At 36.2% G+C, this 15,927-nt stretch overlaps 1 protein-coding gene across 3 annotated transcripts in view; it reads left to right on the top strand.

The window, feature by feature from the left end:
* ELP4 (elongator acetyltransferase complex subunit 4) overlaps positions 1–15,927 on the top strand; it is a 245,697-nt gene that overhangs the window by 84,041 nt on the left and 145,729 nt on the right. For all 3 annotated transcript variants that reach the window (XM_075545945.1, XM_075545946.1, XM_075545947.1), the window contains exons 8-9: positions 10,535–10,643; positions 13,476–13,582. In XM_075545945.1, the coding sequence (XP_075402060.1) occupies positions 10,535–10,643; positions 13,476–13,582 (216 nt within the window). The remainder of the gene's footprint in view (positions 1–10,534; positions 10,644–13,475; positions 13,583–15,927) is intronic.

Raw genomic sequence — 15,927 nt, 5'->3', positions numbered from 1 at the left:
ATCATTCTTCCCTAAAACAAGAACTAAGAGTTACTGCATGGTGAAGAAACACTAAACTTCTCTGGATTTGTAGCCATAGAACTATGGAAAATCCTTTTATGTCATTGTGGAGACGAGCACTGTGTGTCATAGGACTGCATCGATATTAAGCCGCCTTTTTACATGCCCTTTACTAACGATAGAAATTACAGATTTAGCTTCCTGAATTTAAATATCAATTACTAAAAAGTAAAGCCAGATATCCTAGGTGTTGATTTTTCATGAATTCCTTGATCAATATATTCTTAACTAAGGATCTCTCTTTTAATTTCTATGATCTCAATTATTCTAAATAGATATAAGAAATTCACAAATGTAAAAGTAGTTTTTAATTTTACACATATTTGTCAAATCTGCTTTACAAATTTGAGTGATACTGTTGTTAGGTGCCCTTGAATTGTGCTGACTCATGTCGGCACCGGTACAGGGCGAGGAGACGGACGGCTCCCTCCCGCCCCAGCCTCAGGGTACTTGCTCTGTGTGAACCCCTTGTTGTAGCCAAGGCGTCGATCTGTCTCATTGAGGGGCTGCCCTGTTCTTTGCTGACCCTTGACTTTACCAAGTAGGGCAACTGGTCTTTGTCTAAAGTAGATGAAACTACGTATGTTAAGGAGCATTCTGGCCATACTTTTTCAAGGTTAGATTTGTAGGTTCTGTTGGCAATCCATGGTCCATTCCGTATTCTTCTCCAACACAGCCATGCCAGCGCATACCTTCTTCTTTGTTTTCCGTGGTCCGGAAAATACTGTGGATTGGACCGAGGGACCCTTGGGCCACAAAGGGACCTCTTTGTTTCTTTGCACTCGAACGAGGTCTTTTGCAGCAGGTTTATATACTATGGTATGCCAGTTGATGTCTTGACAGCCGCTTCCATGCGTGTACATTGTAGAAGGAATCCTTGACAACTTTTATTTTTTCCGTCGATCATGGTGTTGCTATCTTGACATGTTTGTGAGGATTTTTGTTGGACTCTAGACCGAAGACTGGGTCCTTTGATCTTCATCAGTAAGTGCTTCACGTTGTCTACCTTTAGCAAGCATGGCTGTGTGAGCTGCGTATCGCAGGTTGTCAATCTTGAGGATGCATTTCTCAGATTTTTGGCTCCGCATACGCATTTGCATAGGTATGCTGAAAGGATACAACTCTGACACCCACCCTTCCTGATCTTAAACAAAGAAGTATTCCTTTGTTGTGGTTGAAGAACTACCTCTTTCTTATCCTGTGTATAGGATCCACATGAGCACAATAGAATGTCTGGAATTTCCATTCCTTACACTGTCATCCATAATTTGTTACTATCCACACAGTCAAATTACCTGCATTAAAAAATCATTCTGATGATTTAAACATTTTTAATTTTAATGTCTATTTAAAATAACAAATTATGAAGCTTTATTTTGACTCTTCTACCTCAGACTTGGGATTCAGAAATTCTTAAAACCCAATTTTTTCTTTTATTTCAGACTATACCTGCTGTTATCTAATTATTTTTTTAACAGATTTTAAGTTTTTTGCTTTATGCATATGTATTATTCATTTCCTTCTTGGTCAAGGGATTGAAACTATACACAAAAACCAAATTCTCTGTAATTTTCTATATAGAGCATAAGTAGAGTATAGGAACCATTCTATCTTAATATAATATAAAATATGTATCAAAAAGGAGACTAAATTGTAAATAAGGTTCTTATGTATCATTAAAGCAACACAAAAGGGTTAGAAACCTTTTGTTATTCTTAATCTAAGCATACGTGGTAAACCATATAAATAATTTTGGCTTTAAATGGTTTTTAACTTTTTCTCAAATAATTTTGTGATGTTATACTTCATGTAGTGATTAATACTATGGTTTCTTTAATAGTGGTGTTTAACTAAGGTACTCTAGGGTCAAATTTTTCAAATGTTCTAGTGATAGGATTAGTGAAGAGTCTCGTTGCAGTGTGGCGATGGAGTCGTCTGTTTAGGCATATGGAATCTTTGGCTGCTGGACGGCGTAGGGTTTATAATGCCTGGTGTCCAGGCATGGGCACAACTGTTCTGGGAGCAGAAAGCAGGAGGGGCCTGTGTGTTTAGTCCACTTGAACATGATAGATGTAAACTGGGGGTGATCTTTTCCATTATTTGTTATTTTTAGTCTACACGCTCTGTCCTTTTTCACACTACCTTTTGTTTGTAGAGAAGTACAGTTTTATTTCTGAATTTTGACTTATGTTACAGACCAAGGTGCAAAGGTTTTTTTTCATCTCTACTGTGATGAGCCATCTGAAAGATAATTGTGAGGAAAATATAAATCTTCTTAATTAAATTATTTCTATTTGTATATACTTTGATGCATACCATCCCTTAAAGATTGTTGTCTTCAAAAAAGTATGATACTATTTCTTGATTTTAAGATGATATATGCTTGTAACTTTTTATAATTAAAGCTAAATTACCAGATTAGCTCTTACATCCTAACTTTACATCTTAGCCCTTTGCTATTAATTACATTATTATTACTATCTAAAGAGTTCCTGCATCTTTAATAATGTCTTTGCACCCCGTGTAGTTCATCTTTAATGTTGAGGAGGACAGGAGGAGAGATTAAATTAGCCTTGTCACCTCTTTCTCTTCCAGGCTGATGATGGAATATAAAAGCTCTTAGCCACAAAATGTAACACTTAGAATTAATATTTAATTAGACTAGCAAATTGTACACTGTGACTGAAAGCTTCCAAAGAGTTGTTAGTGCCACAATTGACCTCCAGTTTAATAATAACTCACTTCTAGAAGCAAGTGCCAGTTCAGCATAGTGGAGCCACTGTAAGAAAGTCCTGAGAGAGTAAAATCAGCCATCCAAATGGCAGGCAAGGATTCCTGGGATGGAGCCTTCTGGAAAGCTGGGAGCTGGAATAGCTTTTAAGCCAGGATTCAGATGAGAACAGTGGGTGAAAAAGCTGATCCCTCCTGTTCTGGGAGCTTCTGGTTGTAGGCCAAAATCTTAGAACAGATTTTTACTAAATGTTTCTGCTGCAGCTATTAACTTACATTGAAAATCAAATATTGAATGATTTTTCTGTGAAATTTAGCAAAATTTGTGTGCAAACATTAGTTCTTAATTCCTTACATATTAGTACCTAATATCTGTAAACTCAGATCATTAGATTATCAGATAGGTTTGGCGCTGTACATCGATGCTGTTTTGCTGTGACATGCTTTTTCCTTGTACCCTGTATAGTTGATTTATATGGTTCATTTCTATATTATTTCATTACGGGGCAGTATGCAGAGCCCTGAGAAAGAGCAGGTGAAGCCTGTAAGCTAAGAATTTTCTTTTTCTTTAAGAAGATATATTGATCAGCGAGTATAATTCACAGGAATCCTTTATTTTTTTTAATCATACTCTAAAAAGTAATGCTATACTTCCTTATGCATCTGAAACAATTAAATTACAAGATAAGTAATTGGACCCCCTGGTGAAACATTGGATCCGTATAGTTCTGACAGATTTATCTAGTGCAAATAGGGTACCGTGCATTTGAAAATGGGCAAACACAATACAGCAGACTGAAGGAACACCTTGCATAATTTATTGCTTATATCTTAAATAATTAAAGAAAAGAAGTCATTTGTTAAAAATTCAAGCAGGTGAGAACCTTGCCAGCAGAGGGAGTAGTCCTGTCTTCCATCAGGTTCCCATCACTCTCCCACCTGCCTCAGCTTTTTTCCCAGCCAGTCTCCCATCTGGACCTGGCTCTGTCAGCCTGTGCCTGATGACAGGCTATAATTTTATACTCAATATGGGATTATTCTAAGCTGATTTTAAACTTTAGTATCTTTAACCTGCCACTGCATCACAAACATCAGCTGGATACTCTGTTTCATACTTGGATATTGGCAATTGTTTTTCCAAGCAGGGTGTGAGCTTTTGGACATCTGTGAATCTCATTTTAAGAATTTCTCGTATAAAGTAGTAAGAAAGAAATTTCCATGTGGACAGTCCCCGTAATATGAAATTGCATTACTTACAGTTCATAGAAAATATCCAAAATTAATATTGAACACCATACCATCATTCTGCCCAACCTATTTATTTACAGTATTTTACTCATGCTATTTATAAGTTTTCAGAATATGTTAGATTGTTTAAAAGATGGCATAAAATAACACCTACTGGTAAAGAAATAAAACTGATGTAAATAGACGTTCTGCTAAGAGTGTGAAGTATGTGAATGCAAATAACATTTCTGAAAATCATAATGTTTTCTAAATAAGAATAAGGTTTAATTATAAAGGAATCAACATCATACCAAAAGTTAGAACCCCAAGTGTTCAATCAAACAGAAAACACAAAGACTCCATTGCTGATTCCTACTCAGATTTGGCAAGTTGTCAATTTCTTCTGCCCTTGAAGCATATTTGCCATTTGGCTTCTTTGTGACTATCTTTTAAGAGTTAGAAAAAGTAACCAAAATATGTATGTTTTATGATTTCTCTTATGAATAGTACCAAGAGTCCTGGATAGTTTTTTTTAATTTATGTGTAGTTTTTTTTTAATTTATGAAAGTTCCTCTATATTCTAAAATAAGCTAATTGTACTTTAAAATAGGTTCGGTATAAATCTGCACAGATTTAATGTGGTATCATCACTATTTTATTATATAAACATCAATAGCATAATTATATTTCATAAAATTGTATTCTTTCTTAAACTCAGAATAGCTAAGAACAGAATTATGTTTCCAGTCCTGGAGGGACAGTGGTTACAACAGTCTGTTTTTACTGGGAGGTGACTGGCTTGAGCCCATCAGAAAGAGGGGACGGTCTACTGGAGGGATCGACACACTGGACAAAGCCGGCCAGGTCTCTGTCCTAAAGGGCAATTTTAGGCAAAATCCACTCAGTGACAATGAGTTTAGGTTTTCTTTTATTTGTTTATTTGTTGTTGTTTTCTTAAACAACAACAAAACTTGAATCCACTGAAATAGGTGAAAACTCTGAGGAAGATAGAGAAGGGTTGTGAAAATGTTACAGACTTAGTATAAATAATGTTATTACCTTACAGCCTTGGTTTCTATAGAATGGAGAAATAAATCAGCAGGGAGAAACAAGTCTCTCATACAATGGCCCTAGATAACTTATCTTCTGATCCAAATATAAATTTTAGACTATATAACAAAATAGACGACAGTGCTATGTATAAGTTCCAGTATGAGGGGGCTTCAAATATTTTGTGGGAAATTTTCATAATTTTTAATACCATTTTCAATGAACTTGTAAATGTCCCTCATATGTTCATGTATCTACACATATAGTTTCCAGAAAATATTCTAAATTCAGCTATCAATATTACCATACTAGTTTGGCGGGGAGGGGGAATGTTTTGGGTTTTTGTTTTTTTTTTAATGGGACTATTTCACCAGTCTTGTCAATGAGTAGGGCCATGCATAAAGCAAGTTAAAAATGGCTTTTAACTTTTCAACATTAACATCATAGCACTTTCATGCTATAATACTTCAGATATGATGCTGTGTTTCCTTAAATAGTGTAAACTGAGTAACCCAAAAGTTATTTGTGACGTTGTGTAAGTGCTTTATGCTAATTGGTTTATTCCTTTCAAGCCTCATGTCCCTTAAACTATTGGTTGATAACTTCTTGATTCTCTTGTTAAAATCTTTTCTACAACTATATATTGACTTGGTATAAATATTATAATAATTAGGTGATTGATTTTGAGATAATTGAAGAAAGTTAGGTTCAGGTAGGAAGGAAAAGGCCAGAGTCTGAAGTATTCTGAAATTTTTAGTAACTCTAGATAGTTATATAAACTAGTTTTATTAGAAAGTGATGATAGGGAATTTATTGGACAATAGCTTAATTTGTTATCATTTAACTAAGTACATAGTTTAGAGCTTCTGTGGTTGGGATTGACAGGGAGCATTAAATTAATACTCAGTTAAAATCCATTTAAATGGATTTAGGGTATCATAATGAAAATAGTATTGCCGTTCTATACAAGCAAGCAGAAAGTAGGCTGTGAAAGCAGACAAGGAGCATGCAAAACAATTAACCTTGAAGTTTAAAACTGAAGCAGGAAGGTAGAGGACTACACAATTTTATTTGCCTTGTAGTTCCACCAACGTTTGACGTAATTTAAGTTTTAATAATGAATTGGACAATAATCCTGTAACGGATCATCCGAAGATCCTTTTATGTCACTTAAAACAATGCAGTTTGAGACTCCCAGGAAACTCTTAAAACTCCTGGACACTGGCTCTCTTCTCTTCTGGCTTCTCTCCTAGTCATGTCTTGGCGACTGTCCAGAACTGACAACTTTCACCCAGGAGTGAAGGGAGATTTGTCTAGAATAAGAAGGATTTTTGAGCCATCTGAGATGTTCACATCCAGATGGGCCAAGAGGAGTGGCAGTATCATTGTACATACTTGAGTGATATCATTATGCCGTGCGTGGCTCTGTAACCATCAAATTACTCATCGTGGTGAATCCTGAATGTCCTCACTCAAAATGTTCCTTACAGGAAACTGTAATATAGCAAATTAAAAATTAATATAAAAATTAAATTCGAATTGTGTATCTAAGTATTTGAAGCACAAATACTTTCTCGTTCCATTTCCAACTACATATACTGAAGACCAACGAGGCTTTGAATCTCCTCTAGAAACATAAAAACACTTAGAAACTGTTAGGGTGAAAATGTGGACGTTCCAATTTCGAGGCTGCTGCTCAGAAAAGCTTTTTGAACAGTGGGAGTTATGTTAAATAACTTATTTTCCATAGTATATTCCTCCTAAAGCAAATCGTGGTCATTTTACTTCTAAGGGTTTTATTTTTAAGATGTTCAATTTAGATTATTTTACGTGAATTCATCTATTTTTTATCTTGAAGACCACTGATGGTAATGATGATTTAAAACACCTTTGGCCAAGAATAGTTTTAAGATTAAATCAATATACTCTTTATGAATCTTAATGAAACAAAGTAACTCTGTAGCACTTTGCATCTTTAAAAAAAAAGTACACTTACATGCCAAAATCTTCTTAAAAGTTTTTACAAATAACTGAGAGGGTCGAATAGGTTTATATTTAAGGTAGAAGTTATCTCAGACAGAAACTTAATTTTCACTGCTTTTTAGTCTATAGATAGTTTGTAGATGCCTGTACAACTTTCATCATTAACCGATTTTTCCCCATCACATTTTTTTTTAAAAACCCTATTTACTAACAAGTCTGAGCTGAAAGCAGTATCAGTATAATATCACTTGTTTTGTGGGCGTTGTATAATTTTAAAAGTTTGCTCTCATCCTAACACTTCATGTAAGCTTTTAAAATAGAACTTAGTTTGTAGTTAATGACTATGATGTAAACCTCTGGAACTCAGAAATAAATGTATTAATGAGGTTCTAGTACATTTTGAGATTCAAGCCGCATCCACCTTATGTATTCAATAAGTCATTAGTTTCCTTCTTAAATGTGCATACATAACTTTTCTTATTATCTCCCACAAACCACTTTTAAGAGATGCATAATTTGCTAAGTGTTATACACTAGTGAATGGTTTATTAGTGAATCTTAAGATTAAGTTAAGGAAGAAAACCCCTTTTTGGAAATAAGTAAATGCTGACGATGTAACTAAATACGTGGTACGCTGCTTACAAATCCTGTCAGTAAGTCTTACAGTTCCTATGTTTCAGATAATTTGGAGGGGAAAAAACTTAGTTTACATCACAGATATCCTAAAGGGAAAAAATTTAAGGAATTTTTTACAAAAATCAACTTACTGTTTAGGTTAAGATATTTAGACACAAAGGTATAGTGTTCTACTTATAGAAAAAAGGAAATCTGACCTTTTTGATCAAGAAATATTGTCAGTGGCCTTTAAAAGTGCTTGTTCATCTGAGGTTCCATGCGAGGAGTACTCTTCCCTGTTGAGTTTTTAGTAAAAATGAAATTATATGAGTCTGCTGGTTGTTATCCAAGATTTTTCCTAATGGGGAACCACCCGGTTATTCCTCATCTCCCGCTTGTTCTCACCCTCTACCACCAATCCAGCCGCCCCCCGCCCCCACCCTAACATTGTTCGGTGCTCAGCACAATGAATCATTTTCAAGTTGACTCTTTGTGAACTGGCTCCCAGCTGGTGGAATGTCTGGCAGACATTTCTGTTTGGGTGAAGAATAACTGGCTGAAGCCCAACCTGGATGAGTTGGAGATAATGGTCGTTGGCTAAAGAAATATTGGGAGGACCGTGTTTATGGTCTCGGAAGCCCCTGTTTTTCCTGGAGAAGGGCTATCCCCTGTGGCACAGGATTGAAAGTAAGGAATCAATCTGGATTATTTTCTCACCAATGCATGAAAAATTGCCTCTGAAAAAAGGGCCATACCCAAATTATGTTTGTTTTTCTATACTTGGTGCCCACATGATTGAAACTATTTTTTAAATTAAGAATAATTCTTTTTACTTGCTCTTTAAGAGCAGTACTTGAATGACTGAAGCACGCTTCGTCTCGTGCCCCCCCATGCTTGTGGGAGGCTTCCATGTGCTACCGAGGTTTCAGTTAGCCAGGTCGGGTTCATCCTACTGAGGAAGGTAACGTTTGGCCAAGCTTCCTTTATTTATTTATTCTTACACAATCTTTGCAAGAAGATTAAGCGAATGTTAGTTAGCTCGAATTGTCAGAAAGTGAATATCTTTGATTGCTTTTTGCTTTTCTCTTAATAGGGGATAGCATCAGACTAATTATTTCTTAACTGTTTTGTATTTCCCATTTTCGAAAAAAGCCATTTTGAACTGCTGGGCATTACTAAGTATAAAAAATAAAAGTTTTAGAAGTATACTTTCTAAGTAATAATTTTTTTCATCTTATCAAGGTCTTCTGTGAGAAAACCTATATACTTGTGTATATGTATTTATGTATATGTATATACATTTACATATTTATAAAAACATACCCAACTGCCATTGAATAGATTCCAACTCATAGCCACCCTGTAAGACAGAGTAGAACTGACCCTAGAACTTCCAAGGATGTTAATCTTTACAGAATTAAATTGCCACGTTTTTCTCTTGTGATGTGGCTTATGGATTTCAACTAACTTTTAAGTTAATTATGATGCCACCAGGGCTCCACATAGATATATAGAAATATATATATATATATCTTCTTGAAAAAGTTTATGAAAAAAATCCATTATTGTTTAATTACATTTTTCCACAAATGTTTTTTACACCTTCAGTATGGATATGTGCATGTTGATGCTTATATATGCGTGTATGTATATCAGTATGTAGTAAACAATAATTTCCTTACCTTCCACTCTGTCAAAGGCTAAATAAAACAATTCTTTAAAATACTACAGGATAAGGGGAGCTGGTATCTAAGAGTTGAAGGGGGAAGAGAATGTTTTGGAACTGATTACAGTAGCAATTGTACAATACTGCTTCAAGTGATTGAACTGCTCGATGGGATTGAGTGATAAGTAAAATGGTTTTGGGGGAAAACGCCCGATAAAATGGTTTGGGGGAAAAAAACAACTACAGGATCTTTATTTCTTCTATTCTTATAAACATGAATTCTGCACAGTTTTGAACATTTTCCTCATCATAACCTGAGACCTGCTCAAGTCAGAAGCATACTAAGGTATTATTTTAGGATGGTAAAATGTGGTCACATTTTAAAGGTATATTATTTACCAATATTTTCATACATTTCTGATTGTCTTGGGAAGGAAAGAGTCAGCTCCTGATCTAGTACCAGCTGCTGCCATCTTTTCTTTGTCTTTTCATGTCAGAGCCAATAGCAGCATCCAGAAAAGGCCCCCTGGAGACCTAGAGCTAACCGTGCCGCAGGTTTTAGACCCTACAAAGCTCTGATCACACAGAAAGAACCTCTGCTGTTGTTGGACTCTTACCTGGTGCCAGCCGGCAGGGGCTGTTGGACCCTTGCGTTGCTCTTTGTGCTGTGCTTTCTATTGCTGCTGGTTGTCCGATGAGTGACCATGTGTGAAGAATAATAATGTCCAAATAGACTGCTTAAGACAAGATACAAGTCATGCACATTTTCTAACAAGATGAAGGCATGTCTCCTTGCTCCTGTAATTTGAATGGTACACCTACATGGGCTGGGATCGTCAGTGAGGAGCATTTGCCCTGTTCTCAGCCTATGACGGGCTTTAACTTTCAAGTTATTTCTTTTGTTATGAGTCAGTAGTTTTTATTAGCCATGGTTGAAATAAATATTATGCTAATTCTAGTAATGGCATCTCTTTATAGCAGTTTATTCTCTGCCAAGCTTAGCTGTTTAGACAAGTAGACTACATACTATGTCATGCTTTAAAATCCCACCATTACGGGAAAAATTATTTTCCATTTACGCATATCATTGGTGGTTAGCGTTCTGAAATTGTTTAAAACAGAAAGCATGGTGGGCATTGTATAGATATTTAATCTCTGCATTAAATCAATTAATATGAACATTTTTATTTTCCTGTTTTACAGAATAAAGCAATTATTGCTCGTGTTACCAACTTGTCAGATACAGTAGTTGGGCTGGACTCATTTATGGGCTCTGAGAAAGAAACCAACCCACTGTATAAGGACTTCCATGGTAAGCCACACTTTTACATTAGGACGAACAGGCCCGGGTGCCTTGATGGCCCCGCTGGAACATCTGCCACCAAGCAGCATGGTTTTAGTGCACAAAGTGGCTGTAGTGTTGCATTCCTAGCCAGTGTTAAGGAAGTATGCTAACCCTTGTAAAGGAATGGAGCCCTGGCAGCTTAATCAGATGCACATTTCATTAGTCCAGTGGCCTAAAGTTGCTGTCCAGCAGTAGTTTTTATTAACCATGCTTGAAAGAAATATCATGTTAAATCTAGTAATAGCAGCTTTGTATAGAAGTTTATACTTTACAAAACTTAGCTTTGTAGACAAACTACAGACTGTCTAAAACCTGTACATAGAGGGAAAATTATTTTTCATTCACATTGTTAGAGTTAGGAACATTTTAAAAATATTGTCACCTTGGTATAAGCACAGGTCAATAAATCATACTTCCCACTAATATTTTTCAAGTTTTAATAATATTTTATTCACTTGACTAGTTGAGAATTTTTAAATAAAAGGTCTTTCATAGAAGTAAGATATTAGTATTGTGCATGCCTTAAGATGCCTTAAGTTTAAATAGAATGTAATAAACAATAGATTTCTACCTTATCTAATGTGAAATTTTGAATGTACATAAAACATTATTATTATTGTGACATTATACTTCAGTGGAAACCTGTAGTCTAAGGACTGAACAGAGAATTTGCAGTCTGCTACAAGACTATCTAATATCTATCATTGTGGTAATTTTTGTTGTCGCTTTACATATTAGAAGGTATAGAGATTATATGACACTTTTTTTATATATGACACTTTTTATGATAAATTCAGTCACTACTTTAAAGAGTCAGCATACTGACCTTTTTCAAAAGAATAAAGCCAGGATGATGTAAAGATCAATTAAAAACTAGAGAACAAAAGCTACTGTAAAAATAATTTGCCTCAGAATTATGTATTTGTGTAAGTACACACAGTCTATGCTCAAGTGAACACTATTTTATAATATTTAATACTTTATTTCATTATAATAGGAAGAGATCTATTAAGAATGCGGTGTCTCTTTATTATGTCCCTTTTCTTTTAAAACAATTCAAATTAAATGTTACTTTAATAAATTATATTCATTATCATTTGTAAGTATTACCAGCTTACTAATTTAGGGAAATTATAGGAAGGAACCCCGGTGGTGTAATGGTTCCACGTCGGGCTGTCACTGCAAGGTCAGTGGCTCAAAACCACCAGCCTGTCCGTGAGGAGGCTTTCTACTCCCAGAAAGAGTTACTGTGTCAGGGACTCAGAGGTTCTGGTCTACCCTCCCTCCAGGGCCACCATGCGTCAGAATCAACTCCACGATAGGGATAATCTTCAGTTTGTTTGTATATATTATGTTTTTTTAATATTAATTTGATTACTTTAAGGATTGATATGCTATGATGGTGGGCCTTCTGAAATGTCTAAATCGATAAATTAATTTCCCACAGCTTAGTGAATTGTTCTGCCGATTAGGTTAGTAAAGTAAGAGGGGACAATGACATCACTTATTTATTCTGTAGGGCTTCTTGGTGTAATAGCTAGCTCTACAAGCCTCTGTCAGGGTAAAATGGGGAGTAGGCATACATAGAAAAATGTGATATGTTTATTTCTAATGATTTTTTCACTAAATTGCTCTGCATGAGTTCATTTTAACTGATAGCTGAAAACTGTCTTCTCCCACAGCATATTTGCCCTTTTGTAAGTTTAAAAGTTTAAGACAGATCTTTAACTGGTCATCTCAAAGGGGCCACTTCTGAAGTTCCTTATCTGGATGTTTGCCCTTGGAAGTCCAAACTACAAAGCCATTCATTGCTGACCATTGAAACACACACACACACACACACACACACACACACACACACACACTCTTGAACCAGAGAAGCTGTTCAGTAAATAAAATTCATCTAATTTATTCCGGTATGGAATTTGCCTTTTCCCTCATGTCCTCGAGATCTTTATCCTCAAAATGGTGATTTTAAAATATGGAGAGAGTGAGTCAGTCAGAGAGAATCCCTGAAGACCGCTCCCTCCCCACCCCACCCCAGCCCCAGCGTCTTCCTCCTTGGTGAATGACCCCAGTTTAGTCAGTAACTACATTAGCCTGCACCAAAGCCATCCCTCCAGTCCCCTTGTCAGAAAAAATTAGCGCACGTTTCGACTGACAAGAGACCCCATCTCACGGTTTACCTAGCACGCTGCAGCCCTGCCAGGGGCTACACGGCGTCCAGCCTGCCCCGGCGATGAGTGTGCCTTGGCCAGCATCGAGGGGTAAGGTGTGACCCTAAAGTCTACTCTGAAATGTAGTTTTCTCCTGTGGTTTGTGCAAGGCATTAATAAGGTAGACAAGAAAACCCTTTTCTTTCATGCTCCCCTGCTTATCAGTAACCCACACAGTCTGGTTTTGCTGGCTGCTTACTGGTGCATTTCATAAAATAAAGATCACTCCGTGGTGCCGTGGGCAGCGCGCAAGGTGATAGCCATATTTGCTTACTGTAAATACAAGAGAAAATCGCACACAAACCGGCTGTAGTTTTGACAAGTAGTAAGATCCCTCTTTACATCTGTACTTCTGTACCCAAGTGCAATTAGTTTTCCTCGCACAGGGACTTCTGTTTATCTTATTCTGCTTGATTACTTGAGTATAGTCACACCATTTGCTTCATTGCTCCTGGTAGTAAGCTCCAGTTTTAAAAGGGAGGATGCTTGTGTGTAAATTTACAGATTTCTGCTATCAGACTCTAATTTATGCATCTGATGACCGCACTTTAATTTTTGTCTCTTTTAATTTCCGGGACACAAGGTTTGATTCATATACGGAAGATTCCTCGACTTAATAACCTGACTGGTGATATATCAGATGTGAAGGACTTAGCTTTCAAATTAAAAAGGAAGCTATTCACCATTGAGGTAAGAGAGAATTTTTAATGTTTGATTCGGTCTTAAGGTAAATGGTATCCTTCCTTTTTTCTACTTGAATGAACTTCTTGGAACCAGTTGTATGCTGATCATTTTTAAGTTCTTTGGGGATATCAGAATGGTGCTTCAGAGGCCTTGCGATTTTTGTCTTTAATTTTAGGAGCATGTAACTGGAGTCTAGCAAAAACTGATCTTCGCTTAAGTGTGTATTGAAAGTAAACCCCAAATTTACATAACAAGCACGACATGCAGCTTTCAGCGCATGTTTAGTTGCGTCTTTATGGGCTGCGCTTCCCGTGAGTGGAAGGTGTATGCGCCCCACCATTGTGGGCGGCTTCCAATGGACGATGCTGCTCTCGATTCTGAAAGCCTTGCTCCTTGCGACTAGTGAAACCGCCTTTAGCATCCTGTGCTGAATTAAACAAAGTATCATTTGCTCTACTGTCTTTAAGCAAATTTCTGCAAAATTTGAAGTCTTTTTTTGCGTGACCTTTATGTAAGCAATAGTGACAGAAAGTCGTACGGAAGATTTATTTCAACTTAATCTTGCTAAAGACCAAATGAACATAGAACTATTAAGCAATTAGAGCTGATGTATTTATTAACGAAGTGAATGCTCAGAGAGAGATGGCTTTTGGGTGATGTGATAGTTATCAGTATAGTCTGTGCAATTTTTTTTTTAACAAAGACATAAAACAGCCAAGGAGCTTTGACAAACCATTTTGTTTAATCTCTTTTCAAATGAAAAGCTCTTAAGCAGGCCACTTGTCTTAACTGCTTGAAACCATAAAAAGAGAATTGCCACCAATAAATTAGCATATTTTTAACTTCATCACCGCATGATGGTCAATGTGGCTTGGCACAGCTTTGGTGTTTGGGATTTCACCCTTAAGTGACCACTTTGGCCCTTTTTTGACCCTCTGCCCTCTTTAGCTGGCCACTTGATAAGGTAACTTAACGGTTCTCTCTCTTTTTCTCTTTTCCTTCACATTTGCAAGCAGCACCAACCTATAAATCATTGTAAGGGCCCTATCCAGTGACAAATTAATGTGCCCTCCTCCTAATTAATGGTCATCAATGTCCTTAATTATCTAATCCTATTGAGAACAGTTAATAGTTAATCAGGCAGCCAGTTCTTCAAGCAGGTCGTCTCTGCATGAGTGTTAGAAGTTTCTCATCTGGGGAGACTCCCTTTAAAAGGCACTTGAAGCCAGAGGAACAAGTGTAGGAATGGTGATTCTTGAGCTAATTTGCTTTAGTCCTCAAAAGAAGCCATTGACTTGGACCCAACTCTGTAATTGTTCACACCTTGTTTCACTTTTCCTGACAGAACATTGAGCATATTACCACAATATTGCTAAAAAAAAAAAAAAACTATAGGGGGATAAAGTCAGTGTTGCTGAATGTCTCACCGCTTTCTCTTAAGTTGCATTTATATTTTTAATGACTCGTAGAAAGGCAAGTTTGGGGTTTCCCTACATGACATCTTTCTCTCAGCATGAGAATTCTGATGCTACGGTTTAAGGTTATCATTTCTATTCCATTCAAACTAAGAAAAAAGATTCCCCAAGTAAAAATATACGTGTGTGTGTGTGTGTTGGTGTGTGTGTGTTGTGTGCAGTGTGTGTGTGCCCAAAGAGAGAGTGGTGATTTAAGTTTATGATGTCTTTCTCTCATTTGAAGTTGGAATTGAGCAAAGAAAGAAAAGACTTTTTAATGTCAAGTGTGACCTCTTTTGAATAACCTTAGGCTCCAGTAGAGGCAGTGCTTTGCCACTGGATGTGATGAAAGAGCCACACGTTTGGGTTCCATTTTCTCTATTTTTCCTCCTGCTATGCTGAACTAAAAGAAACCTTAATTGATCAGCCTGTGGTTCAGAAGCAATATTTGGAAACAAAGTACAAATGGAGAGCTGTTATTGTGTTTTAAGTTAATAGTCAATAAAAAATATCAAAACATTCTATTACTGTTACCTTTTTTGGCTTATAGCATAATCAGTGGCGTTTTGATTTTGTATTTTTTTAATATGAACACAGGTTAAACACATTTTAAGTAATTTGTTGACGTATATGCCACAATATTAAAGTTGGTGATTTAAAAGTATATCAATTAAAGAAACAAACTAGCTTAATAGAAAGAAGCGTATGTAGATGTGATTGCAAAAGAATAAAATCATGTATTTCACCTAAGATTTAAATTTTTTAATATAGCATTATAAAAGGCATATTTATACAGATAAGCAAGTCTTTGGAGATAAAATGAAACTGAAACAAGAGCAGAAATTATTTGAAAATAATTAGTTCAAGGATTATGTTGAAGGTTTGAGATCACCTATC

The sequence above is a fragment of the Tenrec ecaudatus genome, chromosome 4 (assembly GCF_050624435.1).
Source record: "Tenrec ecaudatus isolate mTenEca1 chromosome 4, mTenEca1.hap1, whole genome shotgun sequence".
Lineage (NCBI taxonomy): Eukaryota > Metazoa > Chordata > Mammalia > Afrosoricida > Tenrecidae > Tenrec > Tenrec ecaudatus.
Note: the sequence above shows the minus strand (reverse complement) of the source record. Positions and strands in the feature narration are given on the sequence as shown.